General features: G+C 61.8%; 1 protein-coding gene across 21 annotated transcripts in view; it reads right to left on the reverse strand.

Moving 5' to 3' along the window:
- The window catches only part of TSNARE1 (t-SNARE domain containing 1), a 104192-nt gene that overhangs the window by 12093 nt on the left and 64953 nt on the right, over window positions 1-27146 (reverse strand). For 14 of the 21 annotated variants that reach the window (XM_047842112.1, XM_047842102.1, XM_047842118.1 and 11 more), the window contains 5 exons: window positions 23264-23354; window positions 20524-20598; window positions 19980-20039; window positions 10543-10683; window positions 9759-9920 (listed from right to left, as the gene is read on the reverse strand). In XM_047842112.1, coding sequence (XP_047698068.1) covers window positions 9759-9920; window positions 10543-10683; window positions 19980-20039; window positions 20524-20598; window positions 23264-23354 — 529 coding nt within the window. The remainder of the gene's footprint in view (window positions 1-9758; window positions 9921-10542; window positions 10684-19979; window positions 20040-20523; window positions 20599-23263; window positions 23355-27146) is intronic. The other 7 variants (XM_047842121.1, XM_047842109.1, XM_047842122.1 and 4 more) reach the window with 5 other exon arrangements.

Raw genomic sequence — 27146 nt, forward strand, 5'->3', positions numbered from 1 at the left:
GTCAAGGTCACAAGATAAAGGCTGCAGGCCCAGCGGGGCCTCAGTCAGACTGTCTGCCGCCCAGATTCCCCAGCTTCCGCCCCAACCCTGTCAGAGGCTAGGCACAGACCGGCCACACCCAACCCTGACCTTGCCACTGAGGCTTCTCTCACACGAGGCTGGCCCTGGATGCACTTGGACTCGACTCTTGGGGGCCTTTCTATGCTAACTCAGTCCCCCCTTATTGTGTGTAAGCACGCCTTCTGGTACTCCCACTTTGCAGACAGGTCAGGCAGGGAAACCAAGTCACCCACAGGTTAAGGGACTCTCCCAAGGGCATGTGGCTGATAAACGGTGAGCAGCAAATCACCTGACCCAGGTTACCGCCCACCCAGACGGCACTGCTGGAGTGACACAGGGAGGTCGTGTGGCGCGGCCGCTTGCACGGGTGGGATTAATGGGCACGTCCGGCGTTGCTTCCCATGGGCAGGGGCCGCTGAGGGCCACGGCTGGCGTGGTGCTGCCCGCGGCCCTGTCCGGCCCACAGGGACACAGCCTCAGCAAAGGAGAGGGCAAAGAGGGGCATCGTTGAGCAGGGGACACGAGCCCGGGGCCCCCCTCGGGGCCTGCCAGGGTAGAGGTGGCCACCGTACGGCCACTAGCACGGCACTGACCCCAACAGGCTGGGACAGGCCCAGACGGAGCACAGAGGCCCCATCTGGCTCACGTTCTGGGCTTCGGGGGAGACCTCCCTTACAGACGCGGCGGCCGAGGCCGTCTTCCCACCTGCAGACACACCGGTGCCGAGGCTGACGGCCGGCCTCACACACCTTCCCTGCCGGGGCCCGACTTGTCCCAGGCAGGGGGTTCCTGCGGCGGGGAGCCCTCAGCACACCGCCAGAGCCATCCACGGCCCGGCAGCTCAGGCCGGGGGTGCCCATCCGGGTCCCCGCCCTCGCCCCCAACCACAGCGTAACACCTGCCGGGCCCGCACGTGGGGCCCTGATCGAGGGACAGACGGAGCCGGGTGGACTGCCACCTGGGCCTGCTGGCTGCTCCCAACTGGCCCAGTGGACCGGCAACCCGGAGCAGAGACGGCGTGGTCTGCTGGCACGAGCGGGGGTTCCCGGAGCCCTCGGTGCCCTCGGTGCCTGGGGCGGCAGCAGGATGGAGGAGGGGATCTTACGCGGGGTGACCCACGCTGGACCACGGGTCAAGGGCACCCGCAACTCAGGGCTGCGCGCCTGGGAGGTTCCCACTCACAGGCCCCTTGGCGGTCAAGGTCACCTGTCACACACACACCCTTCTTTATTCTGGGCCTCCCTCTTTTCAAAACGCCCAACGCTCAGACCCCTGACCCTCACCTGCCCCCGAGCGGATGGCTCAGCCGACTCTGCAGGACCAAGGCTGGCCCTCGTCCCAGCAGACCATCCTGAGGCCCTGCTCCACCCCCCAGACCCGTAACACACGATGCTCTCCGTCATTCAGCAACACATAAACAGAACGTCATCCGTCCTGAACGGCAGCTCAGGCTGGGCTCCCGGAAACAGTGACACCGAGAACCGCCCCCTCCCCATCCCATCCCTTTTGTGTTCTGGAAAATGCCCTAAGCAGAGAATCCCTTCCCCGTGTGACTTAGACCCGTTCGCCACATGGGACAGACTCAAGGACACCCCCTGTTCACCCAGGACCAGGCCAGACGCAGAGCCCTTGTTCCCACCCTGTGCTGAATGCTCATCATCCCCCTGGCCTGTCAGGACAAAAGGCTTGGGAACAGACTCTGAGCTCAGTGTGTCTGCTGCCCGGGCCTGGACACCCCCTAACCCAGACACCTCACCCACCCCTCCACCAGACACAAGAGGATCCCCGCTCCCCGGCTCTAGGGGCATATGCACAGCCTATGGCCCCGGAGTTCACCTGATGGGAGACACCTGCTTGTAACGATCCTTTTGAATAAAGACCCTCCTTGCTCAACAAAGCAAGTGAGCCCTGTGGGGGAGGAACGAGGGCTGTGAGAGTGTCCCAAAGCCCCACGTGCTGCAGCTGGTCTCTGCCAGGTCTGAGGGCTTCAGGCACGGGAGCGGGAGGACAGGGACGCCGCGAGGGGGCCGGGCTGACTGCCGGGCCCCTGTGTAGGGCCAGCCCGGTGAGGCAAGCAGGATGCACACACCCACCACGAACAGCAGACAAGACCACAGGGCAGGGCTGCGTTCCGATGGCTTCCCTGCGGGGGCCCTGGCAGGGCAGCCGTGCTCCCCAGACAGGTGGTCCCACAGCTGTGCCTGGTTCTGTGGCTCCTAAAGGATGGCTCAGAGGCACTGGGACATCCCTGCGGTGAGGGGTTCGTGTCTCATTCGCCCCGGCATCCAGTGGCTGTTTGCAGAATGGATGGGGGTCATGAGGACTAGGCAGGCTCCGGGGACAGAGCCCCCGAGATGTGCCGGGACAGGGAGGGCCCACGGGAGGAGGTGCAGACGGGCACCCCAGCAGCAGAAGGCAGCATGCAGAAAGGGAACATCTGGGCAAAGGCAACTGACACTGACAAGTGTCCCCCCAGCCCCTGTCCCGGGCGCCCGGGACCCTGGCAGGCAGGCCTCACTCAGCTCCCGGAGGAGGACGCCGAGGGCAGGCGGGCCCAACTCCCAGGCAGGCCCAGGGGCACCCCTGAGAAGCAGATCCCACCAGGAGCCGGGGTGGGAGCCACGCACGGGCACAGCTCGGGGCCAGGCTGCCCACGGGCCTGAAGGTGAGCTTCCACTGGGGGCCCGGAAGCCCCCAGAGCCACCCAAGGACGGCGCCCACCAGGGACGTCAAGCGGCAGCGGCTGTGGTGCGCGAGGGCGGTGGGCGCTGGGAGCCGTGCGCCTGGCGTGGGCACCAGAAAGCGGGAGAGTGGGTGACGGAGAGACTCAAAACACCTTAACTTAGTAAATGTTTAAATCATGCCATTATTTTCCTGATTGCTTCTAAAACTAGGGCTCGTTAAAAGCTCTCATGGAATTTTTTTTTCTGTTCTTTTGCTGGCACCACGTAATAACAACCTTGCACGGGACATAATAAAACCTCGATAAGCATGCGTGCGTGCGTGTGTGTGTGTGTGTGTGTGTGCGTGCGCACACCTGTGCGTTCCTTCACTTTCAAGACGGAAAAGAAAGAAAATACCACTGCGCTTTTTCTATTACGCGATCTCTTCTTATAATTAGAATCTTGGCAACCATCCGCCTATGAACACGACTGTTCCAGTTAATGGAACAGCCAAACTTTACTGATTTATTCCCATATTTATAGGTATCAGCCACGTCACCCCCTCCCCGCCCCCCGCCTTCTGGCTGCACAATGCCACCTTCAGGGAGGGTAGCTGGGCCCCGTGGCTCTGCCTTCTCCCCAGCCTCCTCCCTCCCAGGCCTGCCAGGCAGCCATGGCAACAGACCAGCTGGTGTGCTGGGTCAGGTGCACACGGCTCCGGAGGGGGCAGGGAGCACCAGTCCTCACAGGTGAGATCAGGTGAGGTGGGCTAGGGGGGGAGCCCCGCGCAGACACGGCCGTCCGGCCCGGGGGAGCTGCCCAGGCTGGGAGCGGACAGACGACTAGGGCTCCGGTGCGGTCAGCCAGACCCGAGCCCGGCAAGCCTGCCCCACGCTGGCAGTGGCTAGGGGCACGCGCCCATCTCATTCGACCTCCCCCCACCCTGGGAGACGAGGCACTGCCCTCCCTCCGGACAGGAAGAGCCAGCCTCAACCAGGATTACGTGGCCGTGGGCAGGGCAGGGCTGGGGCTCAGGGGCTGGCTCCTTCCACTCCCGGCTCCTGGCCCCCCTCGGCGACCGCCTGCATCCTTCCCATCTGGGAGAGAGGCTGAGAGGCAGGGGTCAGACACTGCAGCCAGCCGGCTGCACAGCCCCGCTCCTGAGTCAGGCAGCTTGGGCTCGAATCCCTGCTCTGCCACACACGAGCTGCATGGCCGGGCCAAGTGACGCGGCTTCTCTAAGCCTCCGCTCCGTCTCCGATAAAAGTGGAACACGGGAGTGCTCACTCTCACAGAGCTTTTGTGGGGGCTGCTAAAATGATGCATATAAATAAAGGCAACAGAGCCCTCTCATTAAGTCACAGATCTGCTGTGGAGTCCCAACACTTAAGACACATTCATCCATCCACCCCCCCATCCATCCACCTACACACCATCCATCCACCCATCCATCCATCCGCTTATCTGTCCACCTACCATCCGTCTCCCATCCATCCATCCCTCATCCTTCCACTGGTCTATTTGCTTGTTCGAGGAACAGTCATCAAGTGCCCAGAGAGCATCATGTGTCCTTTGTGGTGCTGGGACCGCTGCAGTGACTAAACAGACAAGGATCCCTGCCTCCGTGGGGCTTCATTCTCACGAAGAGAAATAAATACTAACATGATGCACTGAACAGTATGCTAGACAAAGGAGAGAGACACTGGAACTCTAGACGGCCAACATTTGAGCCAAGACCTAAAGGTAAAGGAGCAAGCTGCTCGAGTGTCTGTGCCAGCGTGCGCAAAGAGCCAGGACAGCTGGAGGACAGGGACGGGGAAAGTGTGGTCCACGAAATGGCATGTGTGTTGGGGGGGGGGGGCCTGGAAGCTGCACCTCCCAGAGATGGCCACCCCGACATACCTGCTGTGCTTCTCCTAAGAAGGGACCCTGACATGCCCCCACCAAGGGGTGGGCCCGCACAGGCCTCCGGAAGTGCCGTAACCAACAGGGCAGAGGCGAGGCTGTATGACTTCCGAGGCTAAGTCACAAAAGCACCACGGACTCTTCATGCTAAGAAGCCGGGGAGACCCCAGCACCTGGAGACAGCAGAATCTTCCTTCCCTGGGAACACGCCGGCACCCCGGAAGGCCCACCCTGCCATTACCGCATCGGCGCCCAGGCTCTCAGCCGACCTCAGCACCTCAGTGACGGCGGAGCCTCGCACCCGGGTGAACCCCCAGTCGGCAGCAGGCTGCACCAGGCCGGGGAGGGTCTGACCTGGGGCAGGGGCCTCAGAGGAGCTCCCCAAGGAGGGTGGGGAGGGGCCGCTGTCAGCTAGGCGCTGCCCCAGCCACACCTGCCGGCGCTGACCCTGCCCAGGTGACGTTCCTGCCGGGCAGCTCAGCTCTGCAGCACGCTGTCACCCGTGGGCTGACAAAGATCTTTCATGGTCCCTTAACCCTTTTGGGGAGAGACTGGTGCCACTGTCCCCTCTCACAGGCAAACTAAAGCCTCCGCAAGAGACCCCGGGGCTCCCATGGCCAGGTGGTGGCATGGCTGGGGCTGGGAGCCCGGGCCAGACTTCTATTTCCCCTCTGTGACCAAGAGATGCCCGAGGCCGGCCAGCCCCTCCCCACGAGGGAACAAGGAAGCTTCTACCTTGGCCACTGGGGGGGGCCTCCCCTGCCTCCACCCTCCCTCCAGGCTCTGGCCTGCCTGCTGCCTGCAGCGAGGGACTGTTCTTTCCGCCACAGCCCGCCGCTCTGGTGGTGACAGGCCACAAGGGCCCAGGGATGGTCCCGGCTGCAGCTGTGAGGACAACGGGCAAGCCACCTTCCAGGGGCAGCCTCGTTTCCGGGAGGAAGAAGCGAGGGGCAGCCTCGCCCGCGGGCCTGCAGCACAGGGTCCCGGACATGACCTTCTGCTCCCCTGGGAGGTAGGCACCTCCCAGGGCAGGGAACTCAGCCAAGGTCTTGAGGGGCGCCTTCCTGTTACTGACCCTTAGCTCCACCTGAAGTCACCACGGTGCCCCCAGGGATCCCCAGAGCCCATTGTCTGAGGTTCCCCACTTCTGACAGCCCCACAGGACCAAGAAATGGGCTCAGAGGGGGGACCTGAGACCAGAAGGGACGGGAGAGGTTGTGACTCGGAGAGCTGGCTCTGCCCAGGCTGGCGATGGCCCCGCCGTATGTGCTCGGTGGCTGAGGGTACGTCGTCAGTGGGAACAGGAAGTAGGACTCACCCCTGCGGGCCAGACTCCCAGGAGAGGACGGCCAGAGAGGAGGGGTCGGCCGGCAGTGCCGGCACTGGCTTTGGCACAGCTTTGGCAAGGGGCAGCACGCGGGCCTGGGGACAGAACGCTCCACCACCCGTCACGCACCGACCCACGGTGGGAAGGGGCAGCAGCTCCTAGACACGACTTAACTGTGTGGCTCGTGGATCCTGCTTCTTCCCGCCCACGCCCAGTTAAAGCCTGAGCTCCCACTGGGACGCGCAGTCCTTCCCTTCCTTCCCTCTGCTCTGCTGACAGGGCCGCTGGCCCGGAGGCTGCCAGGCACCAACACCTGCCCCAGCATCCCTGACACCCTGCCCCCTGGAGCCCTGGGAGGTCTGGGGTCACCTAGGGCCTGGCCCATCTGGGACCAACGTCAGGAAGGGGCCTGAGGCTCGGAAGCCAGAGACCACCCGCCTCCAAATCAGGGGCCAGGAGAACGAGCCCCAAGGAGGCCAGGAGCTAGCCCCGTGGAAAGTGGGCCGTGTCCCAGCCCCCTCCACTCCCTGTGGGAGGGACCCGCCCGCCGACCTGGCTCCTGCAAGTGCGCTGCTCACCTCCCCCAGGAGGGGCCAGGGCCCCGGGCCTCATGGGCCCCAGCAGTGTGGTCTCCCCCATCGGGAAGTGGGGGACAGGGTCCTGACTTGTGAGCACGTGCCTGGGACCAGGGTGCCCGGGCTGGCACGGCTCCCTTCGCGGGTGCAGGGCTCCGGCCCTGCGCCTCTCACTGGAAAGGGCCGTCTGAGCCCGAAGGCCTAGCGCAGCCATCCCTGGGGTGGTGAGGCTCCTGACACAGCCAGACGCCGCTCTCTGTGGGTGGGTGTCCCCAGAGCTCTCCCTCTGAACCCTAGTCTCCCCGTGGGGAACAGAAGGGGGAGGCCACCAGCCCGGGCCTCCAGACTGTGAGGGAGAGTGTCTGGGGCAGGGGTGTCTCAGGCTAGCCCTACAAGGCAGCCCTGCTCTCACACTCCACAACTCCGGCAGCCTGATGACAGCCAACCAGCTCTTCCCACGGGAGGGGATGTGAGGCCCAGGGAAGGCCTGGGCCCGCCACAGGCCTGCCAGCACTTGGTGGCAGGAGGATGCAGCCCGGGCTGGGAAAGCACACAGAGTCCAGGCCCAGGAGGCCAGGGGTCAGGACAGAGGACGGCTGAGTCCAAGCCCGCGGACAGCTGTGCCAAGGTCATCTGTGAGCAGGGAGGAGCCGGACTGAGCAGGGCCGTCAGGGGCATGGCACTGGAAGGGCACAATGGGTCAGGGCGAGGCAGCGCAGGGCCGAGCTGGGCTAAGGGCGGAGCTGAGTGCGGCTGGGCGGGGCTGCATTAGGCAAGGCAGAGTTGGGGGGGAACTGAGAGGTGCTGAGCTGGGCAGGGGGCGGGGCGGGGCGAGGCTGGGCAGGGCGGAGCTGGGCGGGGCAGGGCAGAGTAGGGAGGGGTGGAGATGGGGAGGGCGGGGCTGGGCGGGGCTGGAGCTGGGAGGGGAGGGGCAGGGCAGGGCGGAGCTGGGCGGGGCAGGGCAGACTAGGGCGGGGCGAGGCTGGGCAGGGCGGAGCTGGGCGGGGCAGGGCAGACTACGGCGGGGTGGAGCTGGGGAGGGCGGAGCTGGGCGGGGCTGAAGCCGGGAGGGGTGGGGCGGGGCCACCCCTTCCCAGGGCCAAGCACTTCCGCTGGAGAAGCGGAAGCAACAGAGCTGGATGAAAGCAAGGGATACAGGGACACTGCTTACAGCTTTCTGGGCCAGCGGTCTGGGCACAGGGACCCTGCGTGGGGCCGGTGGGGAAAGGACACGGGTGATGGCACTGCGTCTGTGGGGCTCCAGGCCCCCTTCCCAGCCCTGCACAGCCACCTGGCCAAAAAGCAGGTCCAGGGCTGGGCAAGCAGGCAGAGACCCTCCTGGACAGCAAGCTGAAGGGCAGCAGCTGACGACCCTGGTGGACAGGAGCAACTTCCCACATGGGAGCCACTAGAGGGTGACAGGCTGCTTACGGGGGTCCTTACCCAGCCTGGAGGAGGGCGGCCCAGACATGGGTGTAGGACACAGGCCTCTATCGCTAGGGGGAGTGGCCCCTGTGGTTGGGGGGGCTGACCACTTGTCTGGGTTCATTCAACACATCTGTCGAGCAGGCTGCTGAGGGCCCTGGGGACTGGGCCGGACACCTGACAGGTGAGGCCCCTGTTCTGCTGGATAATAACAGGCTAGCAACCAGAGGCAAAGGGGAGACCGTGGGGGGCAGGTTGTGGGGGTGGCAAGAGCCTGCTCAGCTCCACAGGGAAGCTGTCAGCAGCTCAAGTGTGAGCCACCCCTGTGTCTCCTGAGGCTGCTCCCCACAACCCGCCCACACCACGGTCCACTGTCCTCTCCAGCTCTGGACAGACAACCCCCATCACCCTGAGCAGCTAGGCTCCAGGCTGGCCCCGTGGGGGCCGGGGGACACCCGTCTGTCCCTGGGACTCCAGCCTGGCCTCTGCCCCTGGCTCACTCATCACATGGAGAAGCTGTCACTGGGACCAGCTGCAGCACTGGGGGAGGGAGAGGGGACGTCGCAGGTGCACTGGCACGCGGCCTTGGGAGCACCATGGCAAGCCCCTGGCTGCTCCCACGCCACCCTCGTGGGGCAGAGGAGGGAACTGAGGCTCAGCACACAGCTGGCCACAGTCCATGCAGTCCCCCGCTGACCCCCGTCAGGCTCCGAGGCCCACAGACAGGACTGACTGGATTCAGGCCCCAGGTTGGCCCACAGCCCCCAGGCCCCTCCAGCTCGGCTGCCCCGCACAGGCCTCCACGTGGGGCCCATCACCCCTGGTGAAGCCCACCCCTCCACCTATGCTCACCACAAAGAGAACGACAGCAGGGCACGAGGAACCCCACAGCCCACCTCAGAGGTGGGCCTCGACCTACTCGGGGGCTCCTGGCCCCACCCTTGTCCTCACGCCCCGGGCCATGCACTCGGTCGGCAGGGTCAGCTCCCTGGGCACCAGGATGAGGCCCCATCATGGAGAGCAGCACCCTCCCGCCTGGCCCCTGCCCCTGCCCTCACCGCCCACGGTAACAGCAGGGCTGCGGGCCCTTCCTGCAGGACCTCAGTTCTTGAGCCAGAGACAACAGCAGATCCCCCTCTAGGGACCCCAGCCCCCCATGTCTTTAAGGGTAACCATGCTTGGACCCCGTTGTCAGCCTCTGGTGGGAAGTCGGTCCTGCTTTGCCAACAGAGAGGCGTGGGCGTGTGCGTGTTTGGTCCTTATCTGGTGTCTCAGGGAGAGCAGAGGCCTGTCTCCGGTGCTGCCTCCTGCCAGGGCCCCGAGCAGGTGCACCTTCCCCTTGGGGGAGCAGGACAGGGTGAGGGGGTGGGGGCTTCACCGAGGCAGCGGCTGCAGTGGGGGGACCCCAGAAGTAAGGGGCCGAACCCCGCCTCTCTGGGGGGGCATCCACCTCCTTCAGGGTGGGACAGGAGACGCGGCAACAGGTCCTGAGCTGGTGACTCAGTTTACCACCTTGCCCAGGTCCCTGTTTCTCTAGACAAAGCTGCTTTCAGAGGACGTTTGTCCAGAACCCCAGCCCCTGCAAGAGGCTCCCCCTCCCCCTGCAGATGAGCAGAGGGAGGCCCAGGGGAGAAGGGGGGGCGGGGCTCACAGGGCTTCAAGCCCCCCACTGGCAGGGCCAGCAGCCCTCCTGCATTCCCGATGCACCTCCGGTGTCCAGGGACAGGGGCCACCGGTGCGGGGACTCACACGGTCACGCCCCCGCTTGCACACACGCGCATACTCGCCACGCCAGGGCCTCACCTCAATCTGCAGGATGGCCTCCTCGCGCAGCCGGATGGCCTCCTCGTCCTCCTCGGTGATCTCGGGAAGCAGCGCCTGCTCCTGGCCCTGCCACATGCCGTCACCCCCGTTAAAGATCTTCTCATCGTCGGGCAGCTCAGCAAAAGGGGCCCGGGGACTCTGCTGGCAACAGAGACAGGGCAGTTAGCCCGGGTGCGGCCCAGGAAACGGCCTTGTCCCGGGCCGGCAGCAGCAGCTCCACCTCGGGGCTAAGCCTCGGCTCTGGGCACCAGGAGCCTCCGGGGCTGCGCACGCCCCCCCCACCCCGCACTCCTGGGAGGGGAGAGGCCCCACGGCCCGGGTTCTGCAGCCCCGACGGGGCCTCTGGCGGGCCGCCTGTGGGGGGACGCCCTCACAGGGCTGCCCCAGCGATCAGGGTCCGGTGGACATGCCGTACCGGCCTCTGGCCGTCCCAGGCCCGGCTGCGGGGCGCCCCCGGCAGACCCCCACAACCCCACCGGAGCGCAGGAGTCCTGGCGTCCCCAGCTCCTGGTGAAACCTGTTCACACACCAACATGAACCGCAGCTCCTCACGGGAGGCCACGCGCCCACCGGTTCAGGAGGCAGCCGTGGGTCCCAGCGGGAGCTGCGGAAACCGAGGCGTGGGCTCCCACACGGCTGGGGCCGCGTGCCACCGGGGACCGCGTGTCGTCCTGCGAACCCCTTCGCTGTGACCAGGCCGTGGGGAAGAGAAGCCAGAGGGTTTTTCATGTGGTTTCATTCTTTACTGATTTCTTTAGCTTACCAAATTTGGGGATCCGGTAAAATGGCGGCTTTTCCCTTCCGTTAACCATCTGCTCTCTGACGGGATACTCTGAGTACAAGTGAGGCGAGTGTCAGGTCCTGAGCGGGGGAGCTGGGGTGCCTGCGGGGGGCTGTCTCCACCCTGGGCACCGCACAGGGGCGAGGAGAGCGGGAGGTAGGGATGAGCCCCACGCCGGAGCTGCGGCTTCACGCAAAGGATGTGCACGCCTCGGCCCTGCCCCCATCAGGACTCTGGGCCCGGCACAGCCCAGGTCCCCCCCCTCCCGCCACCCCCGGGTCAGTCAAGCTCTCCTTCGTGTCAGAGAGGTGAGTGTGGGTACGCGTGTGTGCATGTGTGTGTGTAAGAGAAAGAAATCCAAAGGGCAACCGGGAAGGCTGGAGGACAGGCGGAGCCACCCGGCAGCCCCAGGTCCCCCCCAGCCCCCCAGTGTCAAATCTCCTTCGAGCCAGCTGTCTCTGACACTCCTGACCACCTGCAAAAGACAAAGCACTATGGGCCCGTTCTACGAACGAGGACACTGGGGCCGAGAGACCAAGGAACCCACAAGAGGCAGCAAGTGAAACCCAGCTGAAGGCTCCGTGGTGCACCCAGCCCAGGGGTGGCAGGGGGGGCACGAGCCCGAGCCCACGGCTGGAGCAGCTTCCTCCCCAGCTGACTGCACGCCCCAAGCCGCACCCGGGCCTCCTCAGCTCCCCTCCCGCCCTCCATCCGGCCCCACGGCTCCTCCTCCTGCCCAGAGACGGAGAGCAGGACACAGCTGCCGCCCCCAGTCACCCAGTGCCAGCCCCGAGCTCCTGTTGAGCCCCTCGTGCGTGCCGGCGACGGGCCGGGGCCGAAATGCAGGGCGGGACGTCCGTCTCGGGGCCTCCCTCCCCAGACTCCACGTCGCTCTGCGGTGGTCAGCCCGCAAGGAGGCTTCAGAAGCTACCACCTGCCTATCCTCTCCTTTCCCTTCATGACGAGACCACCTTCCTGCTCTCCTGTGCCACTCGGCCACGTGGCAGGGTGCTGGCCGTGCCACAGACACCACGGCCCGCCAGGCGGCCTTCAGATGGCCTGGGCTGCAGGGAGAACACAGCCTGTGCCGCGCGCGCTCAGGGCCCGTGACCGCCCACCCTGCGTCAGGCCTGGGGACACGGCGGACAGACGCCAGGAGCTCCGTGCACAGACACAAAGGCTTCAGCACGGTTCTCACCGACGCCAGCACGGGCAGGCCCAGGACACCCTGAAAGCCACGTGTGCATGTGCGACGACACCGAGGGAACACAGGGACGGCTGGACGGCCCGGGCAACCTGCCTGCGGGAGGCCCTCGTGACCACGGGACCACCGCTAGGAGCCCCGGAGGGACAGGTGCTCTCTCCAGTGCCGCCCACGCCCCGTGCGGTGGACGCACTCACCCTCGCACAAGGAGGGCACCGTGAGGCCCGCACTCACCCAGCTCTCCTTCCAGAGCCCACGTCCTCCCCCGGTCCACATGCCACGGGCAGAGCCCCTTCCCCCAGCGTCAGCAGAGGCCTTTACGTAAATAAATACGTGGATACGTGAACATAAAATAAAAGACCCAAAAAATCCGCTGACAAGCACTACTGGTCCAAGGTGGCAATTACCACCCCCCTTCCCGGTGTGGGCGGGAGGAAGCGAGCGGTGCCAGGAGGGGCTGGCACGCAGCCGAGCCACGGCGTCTGGCCCAGCGCCTGCCGGCACGCTCTCCGGGCCTCGGCGTCCTCATCTGCAGAACGGGACGACGACCCCACACCCCCCGGTGCCCGCCACACAGCAGCGCGCCCCCCCCCCCCGGAGCGACCCTGTGGGGCCCCCCTGCTGCCTGCCGGCGCCTTGGCCCAGGTGGCAAGGCCCTGGGGAGTTCCCCGGATCCCCCAGCCCGGGGTCTACCCCCACGGCACGGGGCTGACACCCCACCCCGGGGTCAGGATGGGAAACCTCACTGCCGTCCGCAGGCACACAAGGAAAGGAGGTGAGCGCAGGCAGGCTTCGGGACACAGACGCGGGTTCCTGCGTGGAAGCCATGGTGGCGCCCCCAGACGGGAGCGTGTGCACCGCCTCCCCCCACCCCCGCCCCCCCAGGCCGTCCCAGATCAGCGGCGGCGGGAGGCTCCACAGGGCCTAGTGCTTCCCAGGGACATGCGACAATCCCCCGAGGTGACAGCTGCCCCGAGGCCCCCTCACTGTGCAGCCGGGGACAGGACACAGGAACCCTCACTGCATCTGCCCCCGGAGAAGGCACTGGAAGACCACAGTGCTCCTATACAAGGATCCCTACAGACCCACTAACGGAAGCAGTCAGACACACCCGTGACAGACGTGCCACGGGGCACCACGTGACCTCCCCCGGAGTCTGGGGCTCCGCGGAAGCAGCACGAAAGCTGGGAGCAAAGGGCGTCTGCGTGCCTCGCCTCCCCAGGTGCCCTCGCCTCCCGGGGTACGGCCCACCCACGCCTCCCCAGGTACGGGCCGCACTCCCTGAGCGGCTCGTGACAAGACAGGGCAGCAAGAAATGGCTTGAACGCCTGATCTCGTGCAAGGATCAGAAAGTGTCCCTTTATTCTCCTCACAAAGACCCGATTTGGGGATTAGGGATTTGCTGGCAAGACGCTGGGGCCGGCGTGGAGGGGACAGCCCTGTGATGGTTTTCCAGCTCAAGAGGCGGCCAACAAAGAGGGCTTTCTCCTCCCTCCAAGGCCGACGGTTTGGGTCCCGCTCTGTACGGAAGAGACCCACAAACCAACGTGACTGCCGGACCTCGGGGCTGTGAGTGGTTTCCCGTGAGAAGAACCAAGGCCTGCGGCGCCTTCAGGGAGGCGGGGAGGAGGCACACCAGGGTCCCAGGGCTCCCGGGGGCTCTGGGAAACGGGCCACTTTCTCGCGCACTCCGACCCTGGGCTCCGCGCAGGAACACCCGTGACCCGTGGGAGGGCAGGGGTCAGGGTGCGCGCCGGTCCCAGGCCTGGGAAAACTGCTTCTGTTTCGCAGCCCAAGCCTGGTCATCAATTTCTCCACAGAGTAAATGACTCTGTTTGTGAGCTAACGGAAGTTTCTGGAGACTTGTCAAAGCCCAGAACGTCGGAACTGGCAGGACTGTAGCAACCCTTCCCCCAACAGCCACATGAAATAACAGAGCCGGGGCCCTCCCGCCCTGTGCCCAGCGGGGCGGTGAGGCAGGATTTCTGGGGAGCACAGGAAGGTGAGGCGTGCTTTTCCCGCCGTGGCCGCGGCCGCACGCACCTCTGCTGGAAATCCGTGCCGAGCCGGCCAACGGCAGCACAGACCGCGGACGGTGCCCCGTGAGGGGCGGGAGCCAGCCCACACACACCGCCTGGGCCTCACCTGGCCTGAGACTGGCCCACGTGGCCGCCGGCCACGGCCCAGAGGGCAGACACTCGGCTCAGATGGGAGAAGGGGGCCGCTGGGCACCCGTCACTCCCACCAGGACCGCCGCCAGCAGCCACACAGTCTGGGGCATCGGGGCAGCAACGGTGCCCACGTCGAACGGGGGACGATTGTCATCGCGTCGTTTCCAGTCTGCAGAACTCCCGAAATAACCTGGTCTTTCACAATTTCTCAGAAGCACTGCTGACCCTTCCCTTCCTTTTCTAAAAATTCTGCTGAAACACACCTACGTACAGTCCGATGCCCAAATCAGAAGCGTGCGGGTCTGAATTCTTAGATGGGAGAGACCACGAGCACTGCCAGCGTCCCAGCACCCCAGAAGGGCGGCTCCAGCCCCCCAGTCATTCGGCTGCCCCCAGCCAAGGAAAACACCGTCTGGCTTCTAACACTGCCCACCACTTTGGCCTGCTTTTGATCTCCGTCCTCCTCGGTTTCAGGCTTCTTTGGCTCGCCATCCTGTCCGAGGTCACGCCGGGGGGCCTGGCTGGCGACAGGCTTCTGCGCGTGAATTCCGCACTGAAGATCTCGCCGTTCCGCTGAAGGCTGGCTCCCTTCCCAGGAGCCTGCTGTCTCATGTCCGGCTGCCACGGGCACTCTTCAGTGTGACCTCTGGTGGGCACACGTGTGCATCTCCCCCGGCTCTGTGCTTGGGGTGGAATGGCGAGGTCACAGGAAAGAAAGTGCGTGACTCCAGTGAACCTTTCGGCGTCCCAGAGTGGCGGTGCCGCTCCGCGCTTCCAGTGGGAGGACACGAGGCTGCCGGCCGCCCCGCATCCTCACCAGACTGGGTGTTCTCCTGCGTGTCTGACTGCTCTTAGTTACTTTGGTGGTACAGGGCGACGTGTGGTGACAGCACCGTGGGGTCACTTTCCCTCTTCTGATGGCAGATGCTGAGCACACGTGTCCCCACCTGCCATTTGGATGTCCCCTTCTGCGATGTGCCTATGGCTTTTGTCCTTTTAGGTTTTTGAAAGCAGCTGTCTGCCTTTCTCTTATTGGTTTGTTGGAGACCTTTACATGTTACGGACATAAGTCCTCTTCAGGTACGCGTTATGTAAACACCTTCTTTAATGCCACAGGTTGCCTTCTTCCCTCTCTTCAGGGTGCATTAACTTAACAAAGTCTCTTCTGTATACTTAGTACATTTTCATCTGTGTAAGAAACGTTAGCTCACCATAAAGATGTGAAGATAGACCCCTATGGTATCTTCTGGAAGCTTCGTGGCTTTATCCTTCACGTGTATGTCTGTGATCCAGCTGAAGTGCTCTTTGTGGACGGGGTGGGTTACGGTAAAGGATATGCTGGCAATGGCAGTCGCGTGCACGCGGGCTCCCGGCCCCTCTCGGCCACGTAAGAATGGGCCGTGGCCTGGGGCACTTTCTCACCAAGAGACAGAGCCTTCACAGCTGTGCCGGGCTTGGCGCCTTGGACGACAACGTCCTTCCCTGTTTCAGACTCAACCCGTCCTCCTTTGTTCGGCCAAAGCACCTGCATCACGCGGCACTCAGCCAAGCCCACTGCGGGTGGGGGGCGGGGGCGGGGTGGACAGGGGCCTGTCGCTGCAGCACAAGAGGGATGCGTGCAAGCCAACGACCCCGCCTCATCACCAGGAGGGCCCCCCTGGCCACGGAGGACACGCCCACCCCAGGAGCTGGCCTTGCCAGCTAGCCTCTGTGTGAGCACGGCACTGTTCCCTCGGTAACTGACTGCACCGTTTCCCTGGCGACCCCGACACTGGGATGCAGGGGCTGGGGTGTCTGCACTTGGACTGGTCATCTGCTCAACAGGATCCTTTTTCCCAGTTCAAGCCCCCGGCCGGTCCGGCGTCGAGCCCTGAACGGACCTTCCATTCCCTACTGCATGGCGGGACTCTTGTTCAAACCGCCACTCAAAGGCCTCTTTCAGTTTTGATGCTAATCCAAGTGGCATTTAAATTTCACTTTCAAGCTGTCTTTTGCTAGCACGATGTTTTCTTGTCTGCTGACCCTGTTACACCCACTTACTAATTCTAAGTCTATCTGCAGATCCGATCACCTTTCCTAGTAATGCAGTCATGTCTCTGAAGTGCTTTCCTCCACCCCAATTCTACTTTTCATTTACTTTTCATGTCTTAGTGCCCTGGACACGCCCTCCAGTGCAGCGGGGAGTAGAGGTGGTATGACTAGACACAGTGTCTTGTCCGCAGTCGCAGGAGGAAAGATCCGAACATCTCCCCAGTAGGTGTGATGCTAACTGTGGGGCTTTTGAAGACACCCATCATCAGATTAAAGGCATTCCTACCTGCCCGTCCGCCGAGAGTCTCTCTCCTCACCCTAAATGGGTGCTGAAGTTCACCAAGTGATCTGCCCTACTGAGACTATCAAGCAAATTTTCTTACTCCATTAACATGGCAGCTGACACAGGTTATTTCTGGATGTCAGCTAACCTTGCATTCCCAGACTAAACCCACTTTATAATGATGTACTGCCCCGTCACATATTGCTAGATTCGGTCTATTCGTGATTTGGCTAGGGCTTTTGCTCCTGTGCTCACGAGAGAACATGTTACTTTCCTTTTTGTGATATCCTCGGAAGAATTTGGAATCAAGGTCTGGTGGCCTCCTAAGGCCAGGTGGGAGGTGTTCCCTCTTGATATTTAAGATACTTAAGAGTTTGTATAAACTGGTAATATTTACTCCTCAAACACTGGAAGAATTCACCAATAAAACCATCTAGGTCTACGGTTTTCTTGGTGGGATTTTAACTATGGAAATTATTTAGTTATTGATTTCATTTTTTTTAATAAACACCGGACTTTTCAGACTCCGTATGTCTTGGTAACTTACATTTTCCTAAAACAATTTATATTTTACCTAAGTTGTCAAGTTTATTGGCATTAAGGTGTATCATAATATTTTCATACCTCTGTTATTTCTAATTGGTAGGATCCGTGCTATAGTCATTGTCATTCATGATACTAGTAACTTGTATTTTCTCTCTGTATTGTGATTAATCCTGTAGGAGTTCATTATTTTCATTAATCCTTCTAAAAAGTCAAATTTTGGGTTTGTTGAATTTGTCTATTATGTATCTATTTTACACTTCATTGATTTCTGGGTTTCTTTTCCTATATATTTTCTTAGGATTTAATTTATTGTTGCTTTTCTAGCTTCTTGAGATTGAGAATCAGATCTGTGATTTTTCATCCTTCCTTCTTTCCCAGTGGAAGAATTTAAAGCTGTGAGTTTCCCTCTGGGAGCTGCCTTGGCTGCACCCACAGGTCTTAACTTGGAGCCATTCTCATTTTTGTTCACAATGGTTTCTAATTTCTGCTGTGACTTCTTCTCTGATTCATGGGTTCCTTCAAACGGTATTCTTTCACTTCTCAAGCGTGGCAATTTCCTTTTTGTTACCAAATGTGAGTTTAATTGAGCCAGTTTGAGTGTCCTCGGGGTCACACCAACCCTCTGGAATCCGTCGAGACTGGACTCAGCGTGTGCTGTGCACCTGCAGAGAATGCTCGCTCCCCTGTGGCTGGCTGCGGTGACATGTCCACTTGGGCGGAAGTGTATTCCTTAATTGTGACGAGTCTTTTAGATCCTCACTGAACTTTTCTCTGTTCACCTCATCAGTCATTTGGACGGCTGTGTTAAAATTTCCAACTACGATTGTGGATTTACCATTTTTCCTTTTATTACTATCAGTTCTGTCTTGTGTATTTTGAGGCTTTGTTATTAGGCGCCTATACAGAATTACATCTTACATCTGAATAACCGTGTCATCCCCGTGAAGCACACCTCTGTCGGCAGCGACATTTCTTCACACGGGCTCGCTCGTTCAGATATCAGCACCGGACACAAGTCTTCTTTGGTTTCATAGTTATCTCTGACCGTGCTTTTACTTTCAACATTCTCCTGGATTTAAAGTGTGTTGCTTACAAGCGCTGGTTTTTTCTTTTACCCAAATCTGACAATGTGCGCCTTTTCATCAGAGGGGTTAGGCCATTCTCCTAATTCATAAGTGAATTTGGTATAAATCCACCACTTTACAACTTGTTTCCTGCTTTCCTTCCTGTTTTTTTGTTGTTTTTTTTCTTTTTTTGCTTTCTTTCCAAATTTTTGAGAGAGAGAGAGAGAGGACATGAGACAGATACAGACAGAAAGAGAGGGAGAGGGAATCCCAAGCAGACTCTGGGCTGTCAGTGTAGAGCCTGATGCAGGGCTTGAACTCACAAACCATGAGATCACGACCTGAGTCAAAACCCAAAGGAGGCCACTTAACCGACCGAGCCGCCCGGACACGCGTGTTTCCTTTTAAATTAACCCTTCGTTACTTCATATACTTCTTGTTTTACAATTCATGCTTTCATGTTGTCCTTCAGTGTCACCTGCCTAACGCAACAGGCAGCCGCCTCAGATCAGGGTTCTGGTCACTCCTCAGAGGACAGGGACGCTGCACGCTCTCTCGCAGCTACTCCTCCTCCTGTGCTGCCGGCCGAGCACTTCCACCTGCCCCACAGCCAGGCCCCACGGCCGGGGCCACTATTCACCAGCCGCACTGCCTCACACGTGTCCTCACGTCAGCGTTCCCAGGATGCACCGTCCCTTCCCGCTGCCGCACGGCCGCCTGGGACCACTTTCCCTCTGCTACCGTCAGAGTTCTGTTGACGATAAATGCCCTCGGTTTGTGTTTCTCTAACAATGTTTTCATTCGACCTTCATTTCTGAAAACTATCTTCACCAAATGCAAACTTCCACGTGAGCGATTGCTTTCTGCCCGTTGTCCTCCGGCTTCTACTGATTTACCTTAGAGTCGGGTGTGAGTCTTGTCGCTCCTTTAAAAATAACATCACTTCTGGGGCGCCTGGGTGTCTCAGTCGGTTGAGCGTCCAGCTTCAGTTCGGGTCATGATCTCGCGGCTCGTGAATTTGAGCCCCACGTCGGGTTCTGTGCCGACAGCTCGGAGCCTGCAGCCTGCTTCGGATTCTGTGTCTCCCTGTCTCTCTGCCCCTCCCTCACTTGTACTCGGTTTCTATCTCTCTCAAAAATAAATAAACACTGGGGCGCCACGGTGGCTCGGTCAGTTAAGCATCTGACTTCGGCTCAGGTCGTGATCTCGCGGTTTGTGGGTTCAAGCCCCGCGTTGGGCTCTGTGCTGACAGCTCGGAGCCTGGAGCCCGTTTCAGACTCTGTGTCTCCCTGTCTCTCTGCCCCTCCCTCACTTGTACTCGGTTTCTATCTCTCTCAAAAATAAATAAACACTGGGGCGCCTCGGTGGCTCAGTCGGTTGAGCGTCCGGCTTCGGCTCAGGTCGTGATCTCACGGCTCGTGAGTTTGAGCCCCACGTCGGGTTCTGTGCTGACAGCTCAGAGCCTGGAGCCTGCTTCCGATTCTGTGTCTCCCTCTCTCTCTGACCCTCCCCTGTTCATGCTCTGTCTCTATCTCAAAAATAAATAAACATAAAAATAAATTAATAAACAAATAAACAAGCATTAAAAAAATAAAATAACATGACTTCTTTCCTCAGGCTTTAATCTGCTGTTAGGATTTTATCTTTGTCTTAGGTTTTCAAAATCTTATTATGATACGAGTAAGGGTGGTTTTTAAGGAACAGGGTAAATTTATCCTGCGTATGACGGAGGCTCTTCAACCCGTGGCTTGAAATATTTGGACACTTTTGGAGAAGTCTCAGCCACTGCACCTTCAGACGCGGTTCCTGTCCACTCCCTGCCCTGTTCGTGTAGGACTCCAGTTTCTACCCGTTTCTCCCCCCAGGAGGGCTGGCGGGAACAAGCCCGTCCTGAAGGAAGCAGACGGTCAGCCCCCAGTACCCCGTCTCGAGCCTGCGCCGGAGGACTGAGGCCAGAATACCGGCTTTCTAAAAGGTCCTTCGTCAAGTCAGATCCCCCTCCCCCAGATGGGGCCTCTGCCCTCGGCGCCCCCTGCGCCTCCCCAAGCACCGAGGGCAGTGAGTGGACTCTGTGCCGTCACCTAACTCCCCCCCGACCGTGGCGGTCCCTCAGCACCCACCTGCTGCGTGCCACCCCTCTGTGCGGCGGGAAGCAGGGCTCTGGACTTTTCTGCAATTTTCTGTTAAATAATAGAGGGAGATGGGAGGAACAGAAGGGTGGGGAGGAGAGAAGAGATGGTCAGCTGAGCACGCAGTACGGGACGGTCACCGACAGCAACGCACACCGTCAGCTCCGCGGCCGGAGGGAGACGTCCAGGTCTCAGGAAAGCCGGGTGCTCGGCCGGGCACCTGGCCGGGCTCTGCCGACAACCCAGGGGGCGGCCCCCTCCCACACTCTTAAGCTCCGGGTCTCCGTGTCCTTCCGTCAGGATGAGGGTCTCCCGTCTTCCCACCTCCCGGCAGGGCTCTGCTGATGCCTCCTGGGCACCAGACGGTAAGGTTCCTCCACTGCACACACTGGGAGCCTGTGGCTCTGGCCCAGCCCTCTGCTCTGGGGGCCAGAACCACACCAGGCCAGCCTGGGGACAAGAGTGCCCGAGCGGGTGCCCGAGGGACCGAGACCCACCCCCACCTGGCCGGCCGCCCCCGCCAGGAGTGCCTCACCTTCTGCACTGCGCCGTAGCGCTGAATGGCATCCGACAGCTGAGTTCTGAGGCGGTCCAGCTGGAGATGCTCCTGCTGCAAAGAGGGAATGTGGCCTCAACAGGCAGCCGAGGCCCTGTCCTGCCCCGTGGCCTCCTCTAGCCACTCATTCCTCACGCTCCTCGGCCCCCCGTCCCTCGGGGCGCGGGCCGCACCGTGCCCCCAGCCCCCACCCGGCCCCACACTGCCGTCACGCCTCTGCCCTGGCAACGGGGCTCGGCCCCATCCACTTCGCCCCATGCCGTCTCGTGCCATCTCAGACACCAGCACGGGCTCCACAGGCTCGGCCTGCGTCCCCGCAGACGCCTCCCCCCGCGATCCCACACACAACACCCTCGGCACCCGCCGCGGAGCCAGGCGCTGGGCCGACACCATACGCGTGTCTGGTCCGCACAACATCTCGCTACCTGAGGGCTCAGGAGACCTCAGTCCGAGTTCCACGGGGCCGGTTCAAGGCCACACGGGTGGTGGAGCCAGGCCACAGAGCCAGGCCACTGACCCAGAGCCCTGCACCCAACCACACGCAAGGCTGCAGCTGACACCCCCAGTGTCGGACCGTCCCCCTCACCACTGAGCTTGGCAGCACGCACGGCCTCACCCCTGCACCGAACAGGACTTGGCGTGTCTGCCGGTGCGCCCTGGTGCCCAGAAGGACGCCCGGCAGAAAAGTGGTGCTCGAGCATACTTCCAGAGCAGGGAAGGACGAGCAAGCCCTGAAGGCTGCCTGCCGGGGTCGTGTGAGCTCCACAGGCCACCAGGAGCCCCGACCCTCCCCTCCCTCCATGCAGCACCGGCACAGACAAAGTCACACCGGCGCCCTGTGCCCTCACCCCAGGACGGGACACCGACGGGGACCCTGGGCACCTCCAACCTGAACTTGGCCCCTGGGCTTGGTGCCCACCCCCCCCCCCACCACCACCACCTTGCGCCCCCATGCGAGCCCGCGGAGGACCAGCTGCGGCCGCACAGGCAGGCTGTTCACCCTCAGCGATGCCAGCGGGTGCGGGTCTGCGGAGCCCTGTCTGAGCGTCCGGCTCAGGCCCTTGCGAGGGGCCCCACACGCGCTCCTCGGGACAGAGCTAAGAACCCAGGCACTGAGAAAACACCTCCGGCTCTCTGGTCCGTGAGACCCAGCAGCAGCCCATGTGAGGGCACGGCCTTTCTTCTGCGGGGACAGCAGCCCCTGCAGCCACTCCGGCCACGTGTGCTACCAGGGGACCACGAGCACCTCAGAGGGGACCCCACTTGTGTCCTTCTCCCAGGGGCACAGAGTAGGTGCTCAGCGTGTGCTGGGTTCTTACGTGGGCGGTGGCTGGACACAAGGAAGGACACCTTAGGCTAGAAGTGATCCCTCTGACCCCCAAGGGATTCAAGCTCTGATCCCTGGCCTCCAGGGTGCACACCGATGACACCACGGACTCTGGCCCCAGAAAGACCAGGGCTGCGATCTAGCCAAGGCTCCTCCCTGGGGCTGGAAAGCTCTGGGCGGGGCCCTCTCCCAGCCTCAGGGTCCTTCCATATAAATGGGGGTGGGAACAGCAATGCGCAGACGTCCAGGAGCGCCCAACGCGGATGCGGCGTGCAGAGCTGTGCACGGGAGGCCCCGGAGACGTGCTCCTGGATGAAGGAGGCAACACGGAGCCCACGAGCAAAGAGCCACGCCACGCGTGAGGAGGCCACACACGTGGCCAACACCACAAAAGCACCGTTCCCCGTGCCCCCGTCCACCGGGCCAGAGAGCACCCGGGGCCCCGCGGACCCTCCCAGCTCCCCTCCAGCCACGCAGCCCCCACCCCTGCGGTCGGCCCAGGTCTGCGTCTTGCAGACCCTTTGTGCGAACGGGGCCACACGACACAACGCGTGGCTTCTGCACCGGCCTCCGTCACTGAGCGGACCTCAGGCAGCACGGCTGGCATCTCGGGCATTTCACCGGAAAGCCACGGTGCGCCTTCCTCACCAGCGTCCCGCCTCTCTCTGCGGAGGCCGGACTTGAGCGTCCCCAGAACCCGTGTCAGCCGAGGCAGCGTGAGGGGGCCCCGGCACCATGTGACGAGCAGGGAAAACCTACAACGTAAGAGCACCATCCCGCTCTGTGGCGGCTGAGGGTCTAAGGGTATTTACCGTTTTGTGACAAGCGCCCTCCAGCGTTTGGGGATTGGGCAGGGCGGGGAGGGACAGCAGACAGGGGTGTGCTGACCTAGCAAATGGGGGTGGAGGGAAGTAAGGCCAACGGTGAAGATGACAGGGGAGGGGCTGTGGGGGGAGGGGCTGCAGGACAGAGGGGATGTGGCCATGGGGGAGGGGCTGCAGGGGGGAGGGCCACAGGGAGGTGTGATGAGGGTCAGGGCTGTGAAGGGGCAGTTGTGACCACAGCGGTAATGCTTGTGCTCTGATGACGAGCGGTGGCGTTGGCGAGAACAGAGATGACGGTGGTGACAAAGAGGGTGAGGGGTGGCAGGCTGGGTGGCAGGAAGATGTGGGGGGGGGGGGGAAGGTTCATCCGTCTCTGTCGGGATGACCCAGCAGGGACACGGACTCCACAGCAGCGCCCAGCATACGGTGGGCGCCCAGTGAGCGCGCTGAGCTCCGGCCCGTGCAGCCACGTTGGCCGATCCCAGGCCGGCGTGGGCATCTTGGGCACATCAGCGTCCCCGGGGCCCCCTGCCACGGCCCCCCTCCCACGGCCTCCAGGACCACCTACCCGGGAGCAGCCCCGCAGGAGCTCCGCCATCTGCTTCAAGGCGCTGGCGCTGGCCGCGACGGTCTTGTTGGTCCCCTGCTGCGCCGCGTGCCTGAGCCAGGACGGGGTGGGGGTGGGGGCGGGACCAGCACGGACGGAGGGGGAGACGGAGAGGAAGTGGGGGCAGGGGCAGCAGAAAGGTGGCCAGACAGACGAGGGCAGGGGGAGGGGAGGGCAGGAGACACGCGTGGTGAACGAGAACACGGGAGGGGAGAATCGCAGGAAGGAAAGAGCCAGAGGCACAAGAGACAGCGGCCACGGGAGGGGACGAGGATCGGAGGCCCAGAGAGGGACGGACAGACACACCCACAGACGGAGAAGGCAGCAGGGAGCAGAGAATTGGGGCAGAGACAGGGGTGAGGAAGGGGGAGAGAATGATAGGAGTGAGGCCTGGATCGGGACGGACCCCCTCTGTGCACGGCGGCCCCACACCCCACAGGCAAGCATGAGGAGGCCGGCCACGAGCCCTCCCTGGGGAGAGGGCCACCCCCCGCCAGGGTCAGCAACAGTCGGGAACCTGGGGGAGCAGGGGGGCCGCACACATGCCTGGGACCACGGCTCTGTGGGCTGGGGGGACACTCCCACCTCCTGACCCAGGAGCACAGGGAGGCTGGGCCCGGGCCTCCCCCCGCTCACAGTTTACGGTTCCGAGGGTGACCTGGAAGGGACTGAAAAGACCAGCCCCTCACCTGCTTGGGTTGACCGCTGTCCCTCTGGATGGAGTGACACTGGGCTGGGGGGGTGGGGGCGGGGTGGCAAACCCAGCCCCGGGGCCTCTGCAGGCACACGTGGGGCAAGGAAGGGACCCTGGCCTGGCTTTGGGCCCAACAGACACCAGAGTAGAGCCCTCCTGACCCTTCAAGCTGCAGCCTGACGCCCCCCTTTGCTCCCTGCAGGACCCCGTGTGGCAGAGGTGGGGGCGGGGGCACCATCTGACACGGTGGACGCCTGGCAGACGTGGGCCTGGGTCCCTGGCCCCTGCCTGTGGGCCATACCAGCGTGTGGCATAAAGAGGGGGAGTCGCCCACGCCGGAAGGTGAAGGGGGGACTAGGATGGGAAGGAGACCCCAGGCCAGCCTGGGGGTGCAGCGTGTGAGCCCCGTTCCGCCAGCGGGAGGGTTCACTCACACGGTCGCACCCACCACTGAGCCCTCCATCCACCTTGCCGCACCTCCTCCCGTGGCCCCCACGCTGCCCCCCACCCCCTGGTGCCCACACTGCCCCCCCTACCCCATGGCTCCCACACTCCTTCCCACGCCCCGTGGCGCCCTCCCAGCTCGAGGCCATCCTGCTCAAGGTGCTCAGCTGGCCCCTCGTCCCTCTGACCTCCTTGTGTCTCAGCTGGGGGCTCAGACCCTGGACCACCTTCTTCACTCCCTGGTCTCGGCTCTTGGGTGTTCTCATGCGGCCTCAGGGCCTGAAGTCACATGTGTGCCGCTGTCTCCCAGTCACACCCACACCTGGGCCTGAACTCGGGCCCAGCCCCTCCAACAGCCCCGGAGGTCCAGCGGACATCTCAACGTCCACGTGCCCAAACCGCCCTTCCCAGCCCACCCTCCGCGGGCCCCCCCACGGCAGCTCGGGGCAGCTCCGTCCCTCCAGAAAAAACCCTGGGGCCGCTCTTCCCGAAGCCTCTCTCCTCTCATTCTTGAGGGCGGCACGGCCCTCAGACCTGACCCAGACTCGGGCCGCCTTCCGCCGGCCCCCCCCACGCCCTCGGTGCCCGCAGCTCCCCCACATCCTCCGGACCCCTGAGCTCCGCGACGTGGCCACGTGTGTTCCTGCGGAAGTGCAGTCCCCACCTGTGTCACACGGTCCCACGGCCCCCTGTTCCCAACGTGCCGGACAGACCCCTGCCTCGCTGCCCATGCCCCACTGCCGCCTCCTCAGACACCCTGACGGACGGTGCACGCAGCCGCCTGGACAGAGGACGCTGCGGCGGCGGGGACAGTGGGACAAGTGCCTCCTCGAACTGGGAAGGGCAGGCACGCCCCGCCCCCACCGCCCTCTCCACTTCTGCCCTCCCTGATGCCACCAAACTCCTGGCAGGGAAAGGGTCACAAAGTGCCCCCGCTCCTGCCCAGCCATGCCCGCGACTCCGCGGAGCCTCTAGCGAGAACACAGAAATAGTGTGAGGAGACGGTCGGCCGCTTCCCATGCTGGGGGCGGTGAGCTGTCTCCCCCAGGAACGGCGACCGCTCGTGCAGCGAGCGAGGCCTCCCTACCCAACCTGGCCCTTCCCAGGCACCACACCACTCTGCTGAGGCCCCCAGCAAACAGAGGGATGGCAACCAGCACACCCCAGAAGTGACTGGGGCTCCCAGAGGTGGGGGGGGGGGGTTGTGGCCATCAGTCAGGGCAAGGCAGCCAGGGCCACAGGGACGTCTGGACGTGGCCCACCTCCATGCTGCTCGTCTTAATAAGGAACCCGATCGAGAGACCCAGCGCGGAGCAGCGTCTGATGCAGGCCACCTGTGCCGCCATGAACAGAGGGAAACCGGGAGGAAATGAAACTCAAGGGACGAGAGCCGGGACGCGGCGCGAGCGGCCCTGGAAGGGGAAGCGGGGCTCACCTGCCCACAGCAGGGAAGACGGAAAATGAATGTCTTACGGCTGCCCGAGAAGCCAGCCGCCAACCGCAAAGGAGGTAGAAGAGGAGAGACACGACAGACACGATGAAGCTCAGGAGTTAATGAAGTACAGCAGACCAAAAACAGAAGCGATCCATAAAATCACAAGGTATTCTTTGGAAGTACCAAAAAACTGCACAGCTCTCAAAACACCGTGTCAACTATGCAAAAATAAAACAAACTGCACAACTCTGTCTAGACAAGTTGAGGAAAAAACTCACAGATTACCAATACCGAGACTAAAAGAGAGAACAGGACTCCAGCTCCAACATGAAAAAGTTTATTAGGAGGGAGGTTTTATGAATCTATTATGATAACAGATTTCATAACTAAGACAAAACATGAAAATTTCTCCAAAGGCACGAACCGTCAAAACTGACTCAAGAAGAAAGGGAAAACCTAAGTAGCTCTGTCTCTATCAGAGGACTTAAATATGTTCTTAGAAACATTCCCGCAAACACCCAAGGACAGACGGCCTCTCCACCACATGTTTAAAGCAGAGGTTGTACCAACACCACATGCTCCCCAAACACCGATGAACTGCTCACCTCTCCTGAGGCAAGCGTTACACCAACACCAGAACCCAAGCAAAGACTCTAGAAGAAAAAACACCTCCCATCACTCACAAACACAGGAGCAGAAACCCTTAACACCAGAGTCACTGAATCCAACAATATGTAAGAGGAATGATACATCGTGGCCAAGAGGAGTTCATCCAAGGAACGTAAGGTTGGCCTACCATTCCAAAAGCAATTAATGAGGGGCACCTGGGGGGCTCAGTCGGTTGAGCGTCCGACTTTGGCTCAGGTCATGATCTCACGGTTCGTGGGTTCCAGCCCCACGTCGGGCTCTGTGCAGACAGCTCGGAGCCTGGAGCCTGCCTCGGATTCTGTGCCTCCCTCTCTCCCTTTCTCTCTCTCTCTCTCTGCCCCCCGCCCACTTGCATGCACGTGCTCTCACTCTCTCTCAAAAATAAAATAAGCATTAAAAAAAATTTTAAAGCAATTAATGAAATTCTCATATTCACAGAATAAAATTTTGAAAGGAGAAAACCATCCCAATACATGATACAGAAAAAGCGGTTGTCAAAATTCAACATCGATTCACTATGAAAACTCTAAGAAAACTCAAAAAAAGAATGGAACTTGTTCAATCAGATAAAGAGAATCTAACAAAGTCCAAGGACACAGGGCGACACACAATCAGGGGCATTT

The sequence above is a fragment of the Prionailurus viverrinus genome, chromosome F2, assembly GCF_022837055.1.
Source record: "Prionailurus viverrinus isolate Anna chromosome F2, UM_Priviv_1.0, whole genome shotgun sequence".
Classification (NCBI taxonomy): domain Eukaryota; kingdom Metazoa; phylum Chordata; class Mammalia; order Carnivora; family Felidae; genus Prionailurus; species Prionailurus viverrinus.